We start from the raw sequence: 12,262 nt of genomic DNA on the forward strand, positions 1-12,262 counted from the left end.
TCTGTGCAAGGTCCTGATAAAAAGAACTTGTGCTAGCATGTGTGGTAAGCTCTTCTGCAGTGGGAGGACTCTCTCCTTTTAAAACCATGACAATAAACTCAGCCAAACAAATAAAAAATTGATCTAAGATCTAAGAATATGCATCTCCCTTGAACAGGGGAGCCCCAGGCTGTTGCCCTGCTATGATAATTATTTCTACACTTACTCAACATTCAGTGTGTTTATTCCTCTGTGTTTCTTCTCCCACACAGGGGATTTAATTGCTTCAGTACAAAATGTGCTCCTTAGGGATTCCTCTGACCAGTGCATTCTCCTAGGCTGGAGATTAGGTTGTGCATAAGCCTTGGGCTGTCATTCTGCACCAAAGAGAATGTTAAAAGTAAATCTCTTTTACTGTTTGCCCTTATCTCTCTTGGTGTGGGCTGCCTTTTGGCACTCAGAATGGCACTTGCTAGAAATTTGCTCCCAGGAATGAACAGTGTTAACTCCATGGTTCATGCCAAGCAGAGTGATAATTACATTTGCTTCCTTGCTTGCTACCAGTTTGCTGGCATCTAAGAAAGGTGGTTACACACCCTTGTTTACCCACCCTTGGTGTTCAATTTGTGCTAAAATTGTAAATAGCCAGTCTGCAGGTTGGTAAGCTGTCTGGGGGGCTCAGGCATGACTATAATATATTCAGGATGAAAGTCTATAACTGAGCTCTGGCAACATTCTTTGAAGGAAATTTAATACATCCTCTTTGTTGTATGTAAGATCTATTTTGTTAAAAATAGAGCAAAGTTATAATAGGATTTGATCACCCTGACTGGAGCATTGTAAAAGAGGGGCCAGGCACTTAACCATTGATGCTCAAATCAGGGGAAAAGCTAGTTAGCTTCCCTGGCATTAAGGGAATGAATTTTTAGAAAGCCATTCATTGATATCTGACAAACAGCTTGAAAGGGATGCCAAACCCTCAGGGTTTCTGTCAGGAGCCTTAAAATGCATTTGCATATTTTTTGCACGGAAACAGCAGCTCTCTCTCTGTTGCCAAACTGCAGAACTAAAAGGATGCAAAAACTCTATCCAATCCAAAGGGCTCTGAGGGGTAACTTCATAATCAGAATTCAAATGTGTGCAACAGATTAGGAAAATGACTTCAAATGGGATTTCAGCCATATCTAAAAGAGGCACGGAAATCCTGAACAGATTGGTAGGCAAAACATTACCTGCACTGCCATTAAAATGCTTGGCTTTTTTCTCTGGGCATTTCTCATGTAAAAAATAACTCACTGATGTCAGCTGATCACACAGATTAATGTTGTTTAAGGTGCTACTGCTTACTTTTCCTGATAGCAAATGTAATTTTTCTTCTGACAGTTTTGATTTCTCCAGTTGATAGGCATACCACTATGGATGAGAGTGATAGAGGAATAAAGAAATGGTGATCCTCCGCATGCAGCCAGTGTATCCAGTGGTCCCACTGGCTGGCAGCTGTCCTTCTGATAGCATTTGTCCTTCCTATACCATTTGCTGGCAGTTGTGGATGGAACCAGAGTCCCCTGGCCTTGAAAGGGTGCCTTGCCAGCATGGGCAGCTCTGCTGAAGTGCAGAATCTGTGTCAGTGTGAGCTGGAGCTTGAGCTGCTCTTATGCCTGTCCTTTTCATTAAATGGTTTCCTTGTCTGATTCCAAATGTGATTCTATTCTTCCCTTTATGGGAAATGCTTGCAAATACAACAGAGCATCTGGGGCCAAGATTGTGCTTAATGTGCAGGTGGTGTTTTGTTGGCAATATCCTCCATGTCACAGGCTAACTATCAGGCTTTTATCATTTTGAGGAGGAAGTTGATGTGTGCAGTGAAATTCATGATGGGTAAAAATGCCATGTAATTTTTAGCAGATAATTTTACTCTCTGGTCATCCACCCATCCAGGCTGTAATATGAGTAGAGTTCTCATTATGCTAACAGAGTTGACATTCAAATTTCCCATGCCTCAAGAGAACAATAGACTTCCATTGCGTGTACATGGCACTGCCATTGATCTGATTGATCTGGAGTTGCAGCAGAGGATATGATCAGTGATGTGTGAACAGGAAAAGCACAGTTCACTGTCTTCATGAATGTCTATATTAGTCAGAACTGTCCTTGAAACAAAGTCCTAATAAGAAAATCAGTATTGATACAGTTAGATTACAGTTCATAATGATTATGATGTTAGAAAATCAATAAATAATCCGTGACTTAATTTATGGATTTGTGCAACACTGGTGAGGTTTTACAACTGTAGAAAAAGATTGGTATATTTTCTTTAAAGATCTGGCCCTATATCTGTATAGAATGACTTTTTATTTCCTTACCCTTCATTTTCAAGGCTCATGTACATCAGCATAGGCTGACAGAGATTTAAAAGACAGAGTATTTGTGGCTTCACGTCCCTATTCTAAAGAAAAGTGGTTTTAAATGGTGGAAGAGGTCCTTCAGTATTTCAGATGAAATGTTTTTGCCAAGTTTGTGTGGTTGGCATCAAATCAGGAGTGTTAGGCATGTCTCCTGCCTCTTGGAAAGATGAGCTGAACATGAGACTGTTGGCAGAGCAATGTGCTTCTTCATTAAAGAGAAACATTGATTTGCTGGGGTTTGGAGCCTTGTCTGCAGCTTCCTGAGGAATGGCCCATCTTTCCCTGGAAAGGGTGGAGGAGATTCCTGGGCAGGATAGCTCAGAGCTTGGTGAGAGTGCTCTCTGGAGGGGTGCATGTGAGCAGGACACTGAGACTGAGCTGATGGTCTGTGTGGGACTGTGTTGGTGGGACAGGGGATCCTGCTCGGCAGCTGTACAAAGCACCTGCATAAGCAAAAACTCTCCTGTTTCCATTTTTGCAAGTGAAATTATTACTTGTCTAGGAAGTACGGGGCTGTTTGGGGCAGCTCTGATTCTGGTACTTGGAATCAATTTGTGGATCTGAGCTCTACACTCTGCCAGAGCTGCTGAGGACCATGGAAATCAAAAGATTTTAGCTTCACTTTGTAAGCATTATTTTGAGCAGCAATAGGCTTGCTTCACAAAGGTAATTTTGTAGTAGAGGGAGTCTGAAAATATATTCCACATTTGGTGATATTCAGGTCTAGTTTCTTGAAATGAAAATTGTGAAGAAAATATTCCACTTCCTACAATGTCAATATAGTCCAAGGACCAGTGTTTATATAGAAATATATCTGTTGCAATTTTAGAAGCCCTCATTTTGATATAATTAACTGTCCTTTTTTTTCAGTAAATAGGATAATCATTCAATTTTCACCTTGATTTCCCTATTTTTGTTTCCAGCAGAGTCAAAATGTCAGACAAAAGTGACCTAAAAGCAGAACTTGAGCGCAAAAAACAACGTTTGGCTCAGATAAGAGAAGAAAAGAAACGGAAGGAGGAAGAAAGGAAGAAAAAAGAGGTAAATCTGCAAAATCATCTTTTAGATAGCTTATGCTTGCAAAAGGGGCTTGCTGAGGTTTTGACATCTCAGTATTGTATGCTCCAAGGTATCTGTCATGTGGAATGAGATACTCAAACCCATGTCAGACTAACCTGAAAATCAAAAAGCTTATTTTTAGTCAAGAATGTTGGGGTGAGGCAATTGCTTTTAAAACCACGGCACTGTCAAATGACAACAGTTTAGACAACATGATGTGCATGTGTATGGAGAAAGAAAAATTGATTTGCCACAATGCTTTTTCCTGGGCTCTCCTTCAATGGAAAGGGAGTGGAGAGTGGGCAAAGACAGAAAGAGGACTCACATTTTTTCAAGCCATTACAATCTAAATATGTATTTTTGTACTCCGAAGACTAGTTTGATTACTAGCTAAGGTAACAGGTTTACAATTATTATTCTCCAGTAAAGTAAAACATAATTGCAATTGCATTTTCATCTTCTGGCATGGGTGCATCTTTCAGTTCTGTTAAAGTTTGATTGACATATTAGTTTATTTGTCCTTGACAATATGCATTAGGTTTATCATTAAGGGATTTGTACTTCTTTTTATTCAGTCACTTAGTGGAATAGAGGTGAGAATTGACAGGGAGTGGATATTCATTTTCATGCAAAGTCAGAGAAGCATTAAGTGATTATGCTTCCTTTCCTTCAAATGTCAACACTTACTATAGTTTAAAGCACCTGTTATCCTTTACTAATAACTGGTTTCCTTTTAAACTGACACTTTAATATTGTACATGAATTTCATGGAATTACCGTGGAAATGTGATGTGATCCAAGAAATCAGCATTCCAGTTTTGGCTGTCTTTTTAATCTTTTTTCATTTGAGCCACATTTGTGCAGTTACAGCACACGCCCCGGTGAGGCTCCCGGACTCACTGGGGAAGTCCTCCATAAGCCGATCTTTAAATGGTAATGATTTCAGGGTTCATTAATAAAGAACTAGAGGGGCAGGGGCCAAGCTAATGGCTCGAGGGAGCTCTTAGGTCCTTTCTCTTTGTCCCCTGACTCTGACTTTATGCCTCATGGAGAACTTGTGGTGGTTGGAACTTTTCATTTGCCCCTAGAGCCACGTCTGCAACTATGCTGCCGTGCATAGTTGTGTAAGTGGGCTGTGCTGTGGTGCCACATGGGCCCAGGAGTGAAGGCTGACACTCACAAAGGTGCTTGGCCATTCACACTGGTGCAGGGGAGCTGTCTACAAACCTACAAGCTGTGAGATAGTTCGTAGGAAGAGCTGAGCACAGGAATATGCCTGGGCCTTGACTATAAAATCAATGTTTCCTGTCTCTGAACTGGAGAACATGAGTAGTCTGAATTTCCAGGTTTTCTGTTGTGCCTGCACCAAGATCAACACCAGTCTGAGGAACTGTGCAAGTCCTCTTTTCCAACACTCTGGTTTCAGCAGAAAGGGCAGCCTCATTGTGGGATTCTGGCAAATGCAGGTGCTCCTACTGTTTTTAGATTTCCACAGAGCAGCGTGGGAGAAGGCTAATGTGTGGAAGCTCCAAGGAGGTAGAGATAGCTAGGCAGAGAGGGAAGGGTCTCGTGGACATTTAGTGGGCCAAGGGCTGCCAAAGTCCTGGTTTAGAGATGTCAGTTCTTTCCTTTGCACCTCTTGGATATTGAAGCTAATGAGTCAGTATTTCTTTTCCCAGCAAGTGCTTGGAAGCAAATGTAGGACCTTAAGCTACATCACTGAAATGCAATGAAATTTTTTTCTTGATTCTGAAGTAAGTAGGAAAGGACCAGTTTTATTCAGGGTAATGATACTTGTTGTTTTATGGTCAGCTTTTATGTTAGTTGAATAAGTTGCACCTACTGAGTGAAAGGCAGAAAACTTCCATTGTTGTCCTGTAAAAATTCCTGCATATATCCTTGCAAAAACCAGTTTTACCATCCATTTAGGGAAAAAATACTGTTGCTGATATATACAGCATAAATTATCTAAGTTATAAATTACCTAAAAGTATCAAAATGAATTTCAAATTGTACCTAAGCAGTAGTGCATACAAATATTTCCACACATTTAATTGCTAGAGCTGATTATATATGAAATAAACTTTTCTGTTTTCTTCTGGTTTAACTCAGGCTGATCTACAGCAGAAGAAGGAGCCAGCTCAGGAGGATTCTGACCTAGACCGTAAAAGAAGAGAGACAGAAGCTTTGTTACAGAGCATTGGCATATCCCCAGAACCACCTCTAGGTATTTAAGAGAAGCATACTGTAAAGCATTCAGCCTTGCCACAACTAATGCTTTCTTTCTACTAAAGCATGCTTGGCTTTTTTGATTTTTGGCTGTATTAGTGAAGTGAACTCTTCTGTTTGAATGCCTGCCATACCATTCACGTATACAAGCTCATGGCATTTTGAGTACTTGTCATTGCCAAACACATCTGTTTCATTTCTTCAAGAATTTTTTATGAACATAATGCAGGTTGGTTTTGCATACCAGCAGTGATTTCTTTTCTGATGGACTGTTTTTTCTTCTCACTCAAAAATATAAGTGCTAACTTCATTAGCCCCAAGTTTTGTTTCAAAAATTCAAATTAAGCATTTGTAAGGAAGGAGGCACATAGTTATGTGGGAACTCCCACTGTGATTCTTTTAAAATTAGGAGAAGCAAAATAAAAAAAACAAATCACAAATAGAAAAACACTTATCAACAGACACTATTGTAAATTTTTGCTCTGGTTTCGTCCGCTTGACATCTTTTTTGGTTTTTATGTTTTAGTTCTAGAACCTGAAGGCTTCAGTTTAAAAACACATAGAGTACCTGAATATGGACTGCCTTGATTAAGATCTGCCTCATTTATTGAATGATCCTGCAGTGAGAGATTTCCTTCCATTTCCCCTCTTTCCTTCCCCTTCCCCTTCCCCTTCCCCTTCCCCTTCCCCTTCCCCTTCCCACTCTTTCCTTCCCCTTCCCCTTCCCCTCTCCCTCAAATTTGGGATCACTCCCAAATTTTTTAGCTAAAACCTTGGCCTCCCTGAAGCTATCAAGCCTTTTCATTAAGTTCATTGTGACTGAATCTAGGATTTTACCCGTGGTTATTCTTGCCAGTAATATATAGAAGAAGCTTCAAATTTGATGAAATGGTGAAGTTTTGGTTTAGGAAAGCACCTTATACAGATGCCTGGGTGCATATGCAAGTAGATAGTGACATTCTGAATTGGAATTTGAATTAATTACTTGCATCAACCAACATTCATTGAGAAAAGTTACTATTTTTATAAGTTATGGTAGAGTGACTAAAACTTTTAGATGTTTAAAACCCTACTTCTCAGAATAATTGTCTGACAAGTAATGGTTAGGCTATTTTAATGTATATTTATTAAATATTATATTTAATATATTTTATATTATATATATTTATTAAATTATATCATGATACAAAAGTAAGGTCCAAGATAAAATCAGATATAGCATTAAAAATACTCATTTTTATGTAAGATGGAGTATATATGTCCTTATGATTTTATTAACCAAACACATATATTCATGTTGCAAGTTATCAGTTTTTATCATAGGTATTTTTTTATGTTTGGTACTGTCAAAGGAACACATAAATTCATATGAAAGATTATTCCTTTTAGTTAAAAATAGTGTTTTTTTCTCTTTTGTTCCCTTTGCATACACTCACAATTAATATAGAAAGGAGGATTTAATTCCACCTTCACATGAGGCCAGGTCTCACTGTGAATATGGAATATGTAAACAACCAGACATACCTGTAACCTGCCAAAGGGCTGTCACAAAGATGAATTCACTTTTCATGCTGCAGTCATTTCTGTGACAGTCTCTAGGGAGAATCTGCATTAAATGCTTGACCATATGGAAAATCCGCCTCTCTTGACAGGTCTGTCATTATACATTGTAAGGCATAACAAAGTATTTTAAAGTTTTACTCTGTTAAATCTATAAAAAGAAATGCACATGATTTGAACCAAATGGAAACATTGCTTTTGCATTAAAAAAAACCCTCTCTTTTTGTGTTTTATTCAATGTGGCTGCTTTGAAGAATACTTGCTTTAAATCTTGACTGGAGCCATCTCTTAATTTTTAATATTTTTGAGAAACCATTTTAAAAGAAATCAGGATATTTTTACTCTTTTATTTATTATTTCTTTGCTGAAGAGCTTTAACTCAGGCTGACCTTGAGCTATGATCTTCCTTTCCTGTTTCAGGAAACAAAACTGCCTTTGCATGAAATATGCTTCAAAAGCCCTGGCAAGGCAAAGAGAAAATCATTTCAAGAGCTTGGGCAAATAGTGTCTAAACCAAGGGAAACTTTTCCTTGAGTGTTGAAATCATGTCCCATCCAAAATGGAAATTTTATATGACCTACATTACTTAAGAAAACAATCACCAAGTAAACTGTGTCTTCTCAGCACCTTCGGGAAATGATTTTAACTTAGCTGATTTCCTTATTTAGCTTTTTTTTTTTTATGTCATTTCCACACTGCAGCCTTAGAGCATATCTAATGGACACTGGCTTTTGATTTAAATTCAGAATTTGAAAAGTATGCTTGTTCTGTTGCCTACGTGACTTTACCAGAAGAGTTCACTTAGATTTTGACAAGACAAGCCCCTGATACTTCTTCATATCTTTAAAATCTTTTGCAAGTCAACTTCAAACCAGACTCAAGCAAACAAGTGCTATTTTATTTCCACAGGTATCTTCTCCATTGATTAGCTGTAGATTCCCATTGGGCTTTCAGTCCTGTCTAGATACATGTCAGTTTTAACACTTCCAGAAGACTTAAAATTCACTTGACTCTCTTCCTTTTCTTTTTCTTTCCTTCCTTATTTGCTTTCACCATTTCAAACTCTCCTACTCATCCATCCACTGTCATTTTGGTCCATTGGTTTTGATTTGTCTGACACTGCTCTTCATCAGTGCAGTCGCTGCATGTGTTAACATGGGATACCTGTTATTTTCATTATTTAGTCCCAACCCCTATGTCTCCCTCTTCGAAATCAGTGAGCACACCCAGTGACGCAGGCAGCCAGGACTCAGGGGATCTGGGACCCATAGGAAGGTAAGACACAGAGTTAACAGACTTGAATAAATGTGAGGTTTTTTTCACTCTGCTCTTACTTGCCCATTTTTTCCTTTTCTGCTGTAAATAAGAACATGCTGTATTGAATGCGTATGTTTGTTTCTGCATTGTCCACTGGGTGCTACCATCCAGCAAGAGTGGTCTTAGATGTGAGGCAAATAAATGCATGCAACAAATGGATCTTTAACTCTGAGCCCCAAACCTTATAGTGGAAGCAAGAGCTGAATTTACACCTCTGAAGTGGCCTACAGGAAGCTCTCATGCTGTTTGGAAATACACTAAACAGAAGGGAGATGTGCCCAGGGGTAGAACCTGTTATTCATGCTGAGTTCTCTCTGTTCACATAACCAGTCCCCTTGGCATTCCTCCTCATGTAACACCAGGTTGCCTCAGGTTGCTGTGGCTGCTCATTGCAGTGTGTGCCACTGACAGTGGCAGAGAAGAGCTTGGACAGGAGCAGGCTGAAACATCCCAGGACCCACTGGCAATTCTGCCTTGGAAATTCTGGATACTGGAGAGTTTCATACAGAATGGAAGGGAAGCAGCTCTGTTCTTGTTGGAAAGTGGAATGTGTGTGAGGGATGGAAACAAGAGTAATCTTATTTTTGTTTCCATCGGGAAAATAAAAAATGAAGTGGCAATCCCAAAAGAATTCCTTCTCTGGAATAGAAAAGAAAGGAGAATGTGAGGATGCTGCTGGTAAAGAAGGGTATGTTCAAGTAAGAAGAGGTGCAAGCAGCTATAATGTACGTTTTGAGAAATGTAAAAGACAGATCCTAATAGCTCTTTTTGTATCACACTAATTCAACGTGGGGCTGAGCTGCCAGCTCATCCAGTCTGTGAGCCAAGACTGCTAATGGCTTGACAGCACAGTGATTGCTCTCTGTAGTTAACAGTGCTCAGTAGACATCATAGAATGCCTCTCCAGACATAGACTGTAATGTAACAGAGCTTCAGGTCACCAGATTTCATGCCACACCATCCTGCTGCTTAGTGAAATCACACTTCCATAGCAGAGAGTATGTTGTGTCCCCTTCAGCCAGATGCAGACACTCTCCCTTGTGATGTGGATGATGCACAGCTGCTACTAAATCAGCTCAGCCCTGCTCCCAGGTCTACTCTCTAGAAGTGGGGGTTGCTAAGTGAAAAGCCCTAGCCTGTAAGATGTAGCAGTTTAAAAGAGAGAAAATAGTGTAATTCTGCCTTCATAAGTAAATGCAGTAGATTTCAGCAAGTCAAAGTGCTTTGAGTAGAACAAAAATCCTTTTTAAGCAAAGTACACCCTGCTGTTCAGTATGAAGCTATTTACCATAGTCCTGTGTGAAGCTCTGACAAAACTGGGTTGAGACTTCTGAATTCCTGCTTTTCCTCTGAACCTTAATGCTGTAACTTTTTTACTACTAAGGTAAAAAAAAGGCTCTTGGAAGAATTTATTTGGCTGTTACCCACGCTAGCTCTTTGGCTCTCTGTCAGCAGCAAACAATGAAAGCACATGACCACGTGTCCTTTCAGAGGAGAATGGAGTTTTTCCCCTCCTTCTGAGCTCATGATGTTCTGCATTCTGGGCTTTCACTTTGGATCCATTTTCCAGCTTCTTGTGGCTGTGCTACAAATTCAGTGGGAATCCTGAGACCTTGCTTGTAGTGTCCCAGTTTGCTTGGCATATTCTCAGGTATTGAAAGGGCTGTGCTGTGTGCCAGGAAGGCTGCTTGCAGATCTTTGCCTGGAGTGATTGGTTTGTAATGGAAATGATGTCTGGTCCAGGCCCTGGGGAATGTCTGCAACCAGTGGGTAGTATTGAGTGGCAGTTTAGTGGAATTAGTGTCACTGGGTGCAGGTAGATGTGCTCAGTGTTTGTGTGAACAGGTGCACTCAGGCCTGCATGTGTGATAAGAGTGTCAGATGTTGAGAGGAAGATGTAGAACTGTCATTACAATAGGTAAATAGGATGAAACCACCTCAGCTGTTTTCTCTGATAGGTGCCCAGACCATGCATCTAACTTATTTTGACTACTGCATATATTCCCTGTTATCTGTATAAACAAGGTTATCCTGCTTCAATTTAATTCATTTTTCCATTTCACTTTCTGCGATAGAGGGGACACTTCTGCTGGATCCCCTGCCATGCCATCACGCTTGTTAGATCTTTCCCTTTTCCATTCTAGGCTGAGCTCAGGCTTCAGAGGAGAGCAGATTAGTTTCAAGGCTGCTAATGCCCCAGTCTCAGTGATCACAGCTTGTCCATTGTTGCTGCTGCAGGAATGACAGGCTCACACAGCCTGGCAGAAATCCTGCAAGCAGTCTGGCTACTCATTGCTGAAGTGTTCCCCAGAGGAAGATGATGGATATTAAAAAAAAAATAGAAGCTGTGAAGTCACTTATTTTGGCTTGTTACAGGAGACAGGCTCTGTTGAAACTTTGAGGAATGCAGGAGATCGTCATACGTTCCCATGAGAGGGACCAGATTCTGGTACAGAACTAGGGCGTGCTCATACTTCTTACAGTTGTTGGTACTTCTGGTAGTTCACAGACTTAATCTGTTGGTCCCATTATCACCAAGTATATTTGAGATATGCTTTGATCAGCAAGCATATGTGATGCCTTATATAAAAGTGAATGTAGTTCAGCCAGGTTTACACAGGTTTATGACATCTGCTTTTCAGGAAAAAAAATTTATAAACTGGAGAATTTGAACATTTTTAAGTAATTGTAGTCCTGGAACCACAGATCTCAGTCTTACTTTGCAAGATGAAAACTGACTGGCAATGTTCTCACGAAGTGTAATAGTTACAAAGGAAAAAACAGGCTCCTCCAGCTGAAAAGGTGGAAGCAGCAAAGTGTTTGGTATTGAAGTTGGAGAAATATAAAGCAGAAAAAAATTCAATAGTGAGACAAATTTACCTAAAGACTCTGTGGGATCTTCTATCACTGGTTGTTGCTTGTCCAGGATAATGTGTGTGGCAAACAGGCAGATAATAGGTCAAACAATAACTCATTCATAAAGCTGTACAGCCCTTTTGTTGCACAGGAAGAAAAGCTGCATGGTCACAGGAGTCACTTCTGCCATGGGACCTACAGACTAGTAGTGCTGCTATCCTCAGGACCATTGTCCATTATCTCCAGCACAACAGCCAGAGCACTGTTGTCTTTTCTCTGATGCCATTCACTGTATTAGGAGAAGAAATGGGGTGGACTTTGTAATAGCACTGAATTGTGGAACCATTTCTGTCTTCCTCATCCCAAGTTTCTATGGGATTTTTTTACTGCTTAATCTCTAGCACCATTTTGCTATTTGTCACTTGGGAAAATATTAGGTTTGAGCAGCATTCCAGCTTCCCCCTGAGCCATGACAGCATCTGTAAGAATAAGCAGATGTTAGATGGATTGCTGTTCTAGAAACTGCTGGATGAATGCTTTCAGTTGGACAGGAGAGCCACATTTTATATCTGCTTTTGTGGTCTTGGGGATCATTTCTGGGTACGCAGAGGTGTGTTACACTTTGATTCTGGTGCTGCTCTTCGTTACCAGGCTACACTGAACAATTCATTGGAGCCCAGTTGTTGCTCAGAGAGCAACTTACCTGTCTCCACATTGTTTTATACATCCCACTTTGCTTTTTTTGATGCCTGTGTTGCTTGTGCTATACAGAGAGGATGGAAAAATTACAGAGCCTGAGCAGATATCCATCTCTGAACAGAGGGGTCATTTTCACAGAACTTTCTTATATGATGTAT

General features: G+C 40.1%; 1 protein-coding gene across 6 annotated transcripts in view; it reads left to right on the forward strand.

Moving 5' to 3' along the window:
- DYNC1I1 (dynein cytoplasmic 1 intermediate chain 1) overlaps positions 1–12,262 on the forward strand; it is a 186,907-nt gene that overhangs the window by 14,014 nt on the left and 160,631 nt on the right. For 2 of the 6 annotated variants that reach the window (XM_054273283.1, XM_054273285.1), the window contains exons 2-4: positions 3,308–3,425; positions 5,556–5,670; positions 8,366–8,507. In XM_054273283.1, the coding sequence (XP_054129258.1) occupies positions 3,318–3,425; positions 5,556–5,670; positions 8,366–8,507 (365 nt within the window). In that variant the 5' untranslated portion in view covers positions 3,308–3,317. The remainder of the gene's footprint in view (positions 1–3,307; positions 3,426–5,555; positions 5,671–8,365; positions 8,508–12,262) is intronic. The other 4 variants (XM_054273284.1, XM_054273286.1, XM_054273287.1 and 1 more) reach the window with 3 other exon arrangements.

Source organism: Melozone crissalis, unplaced genomic scaffold (assembly GCF_028551555.1).
Source record: "Melozone crissalis strain CALT ecotype California unplaced genomic scaffold, PUWL_Pcris_2 ptg000016l_1, whole genome shotgun sequence".
NCBI classification, from domain to species: Eukaryota; Metazoa; Chordata; class Aves; order Passeriformes; family Passerellidae; genus Melozone; species Melozone crissalis.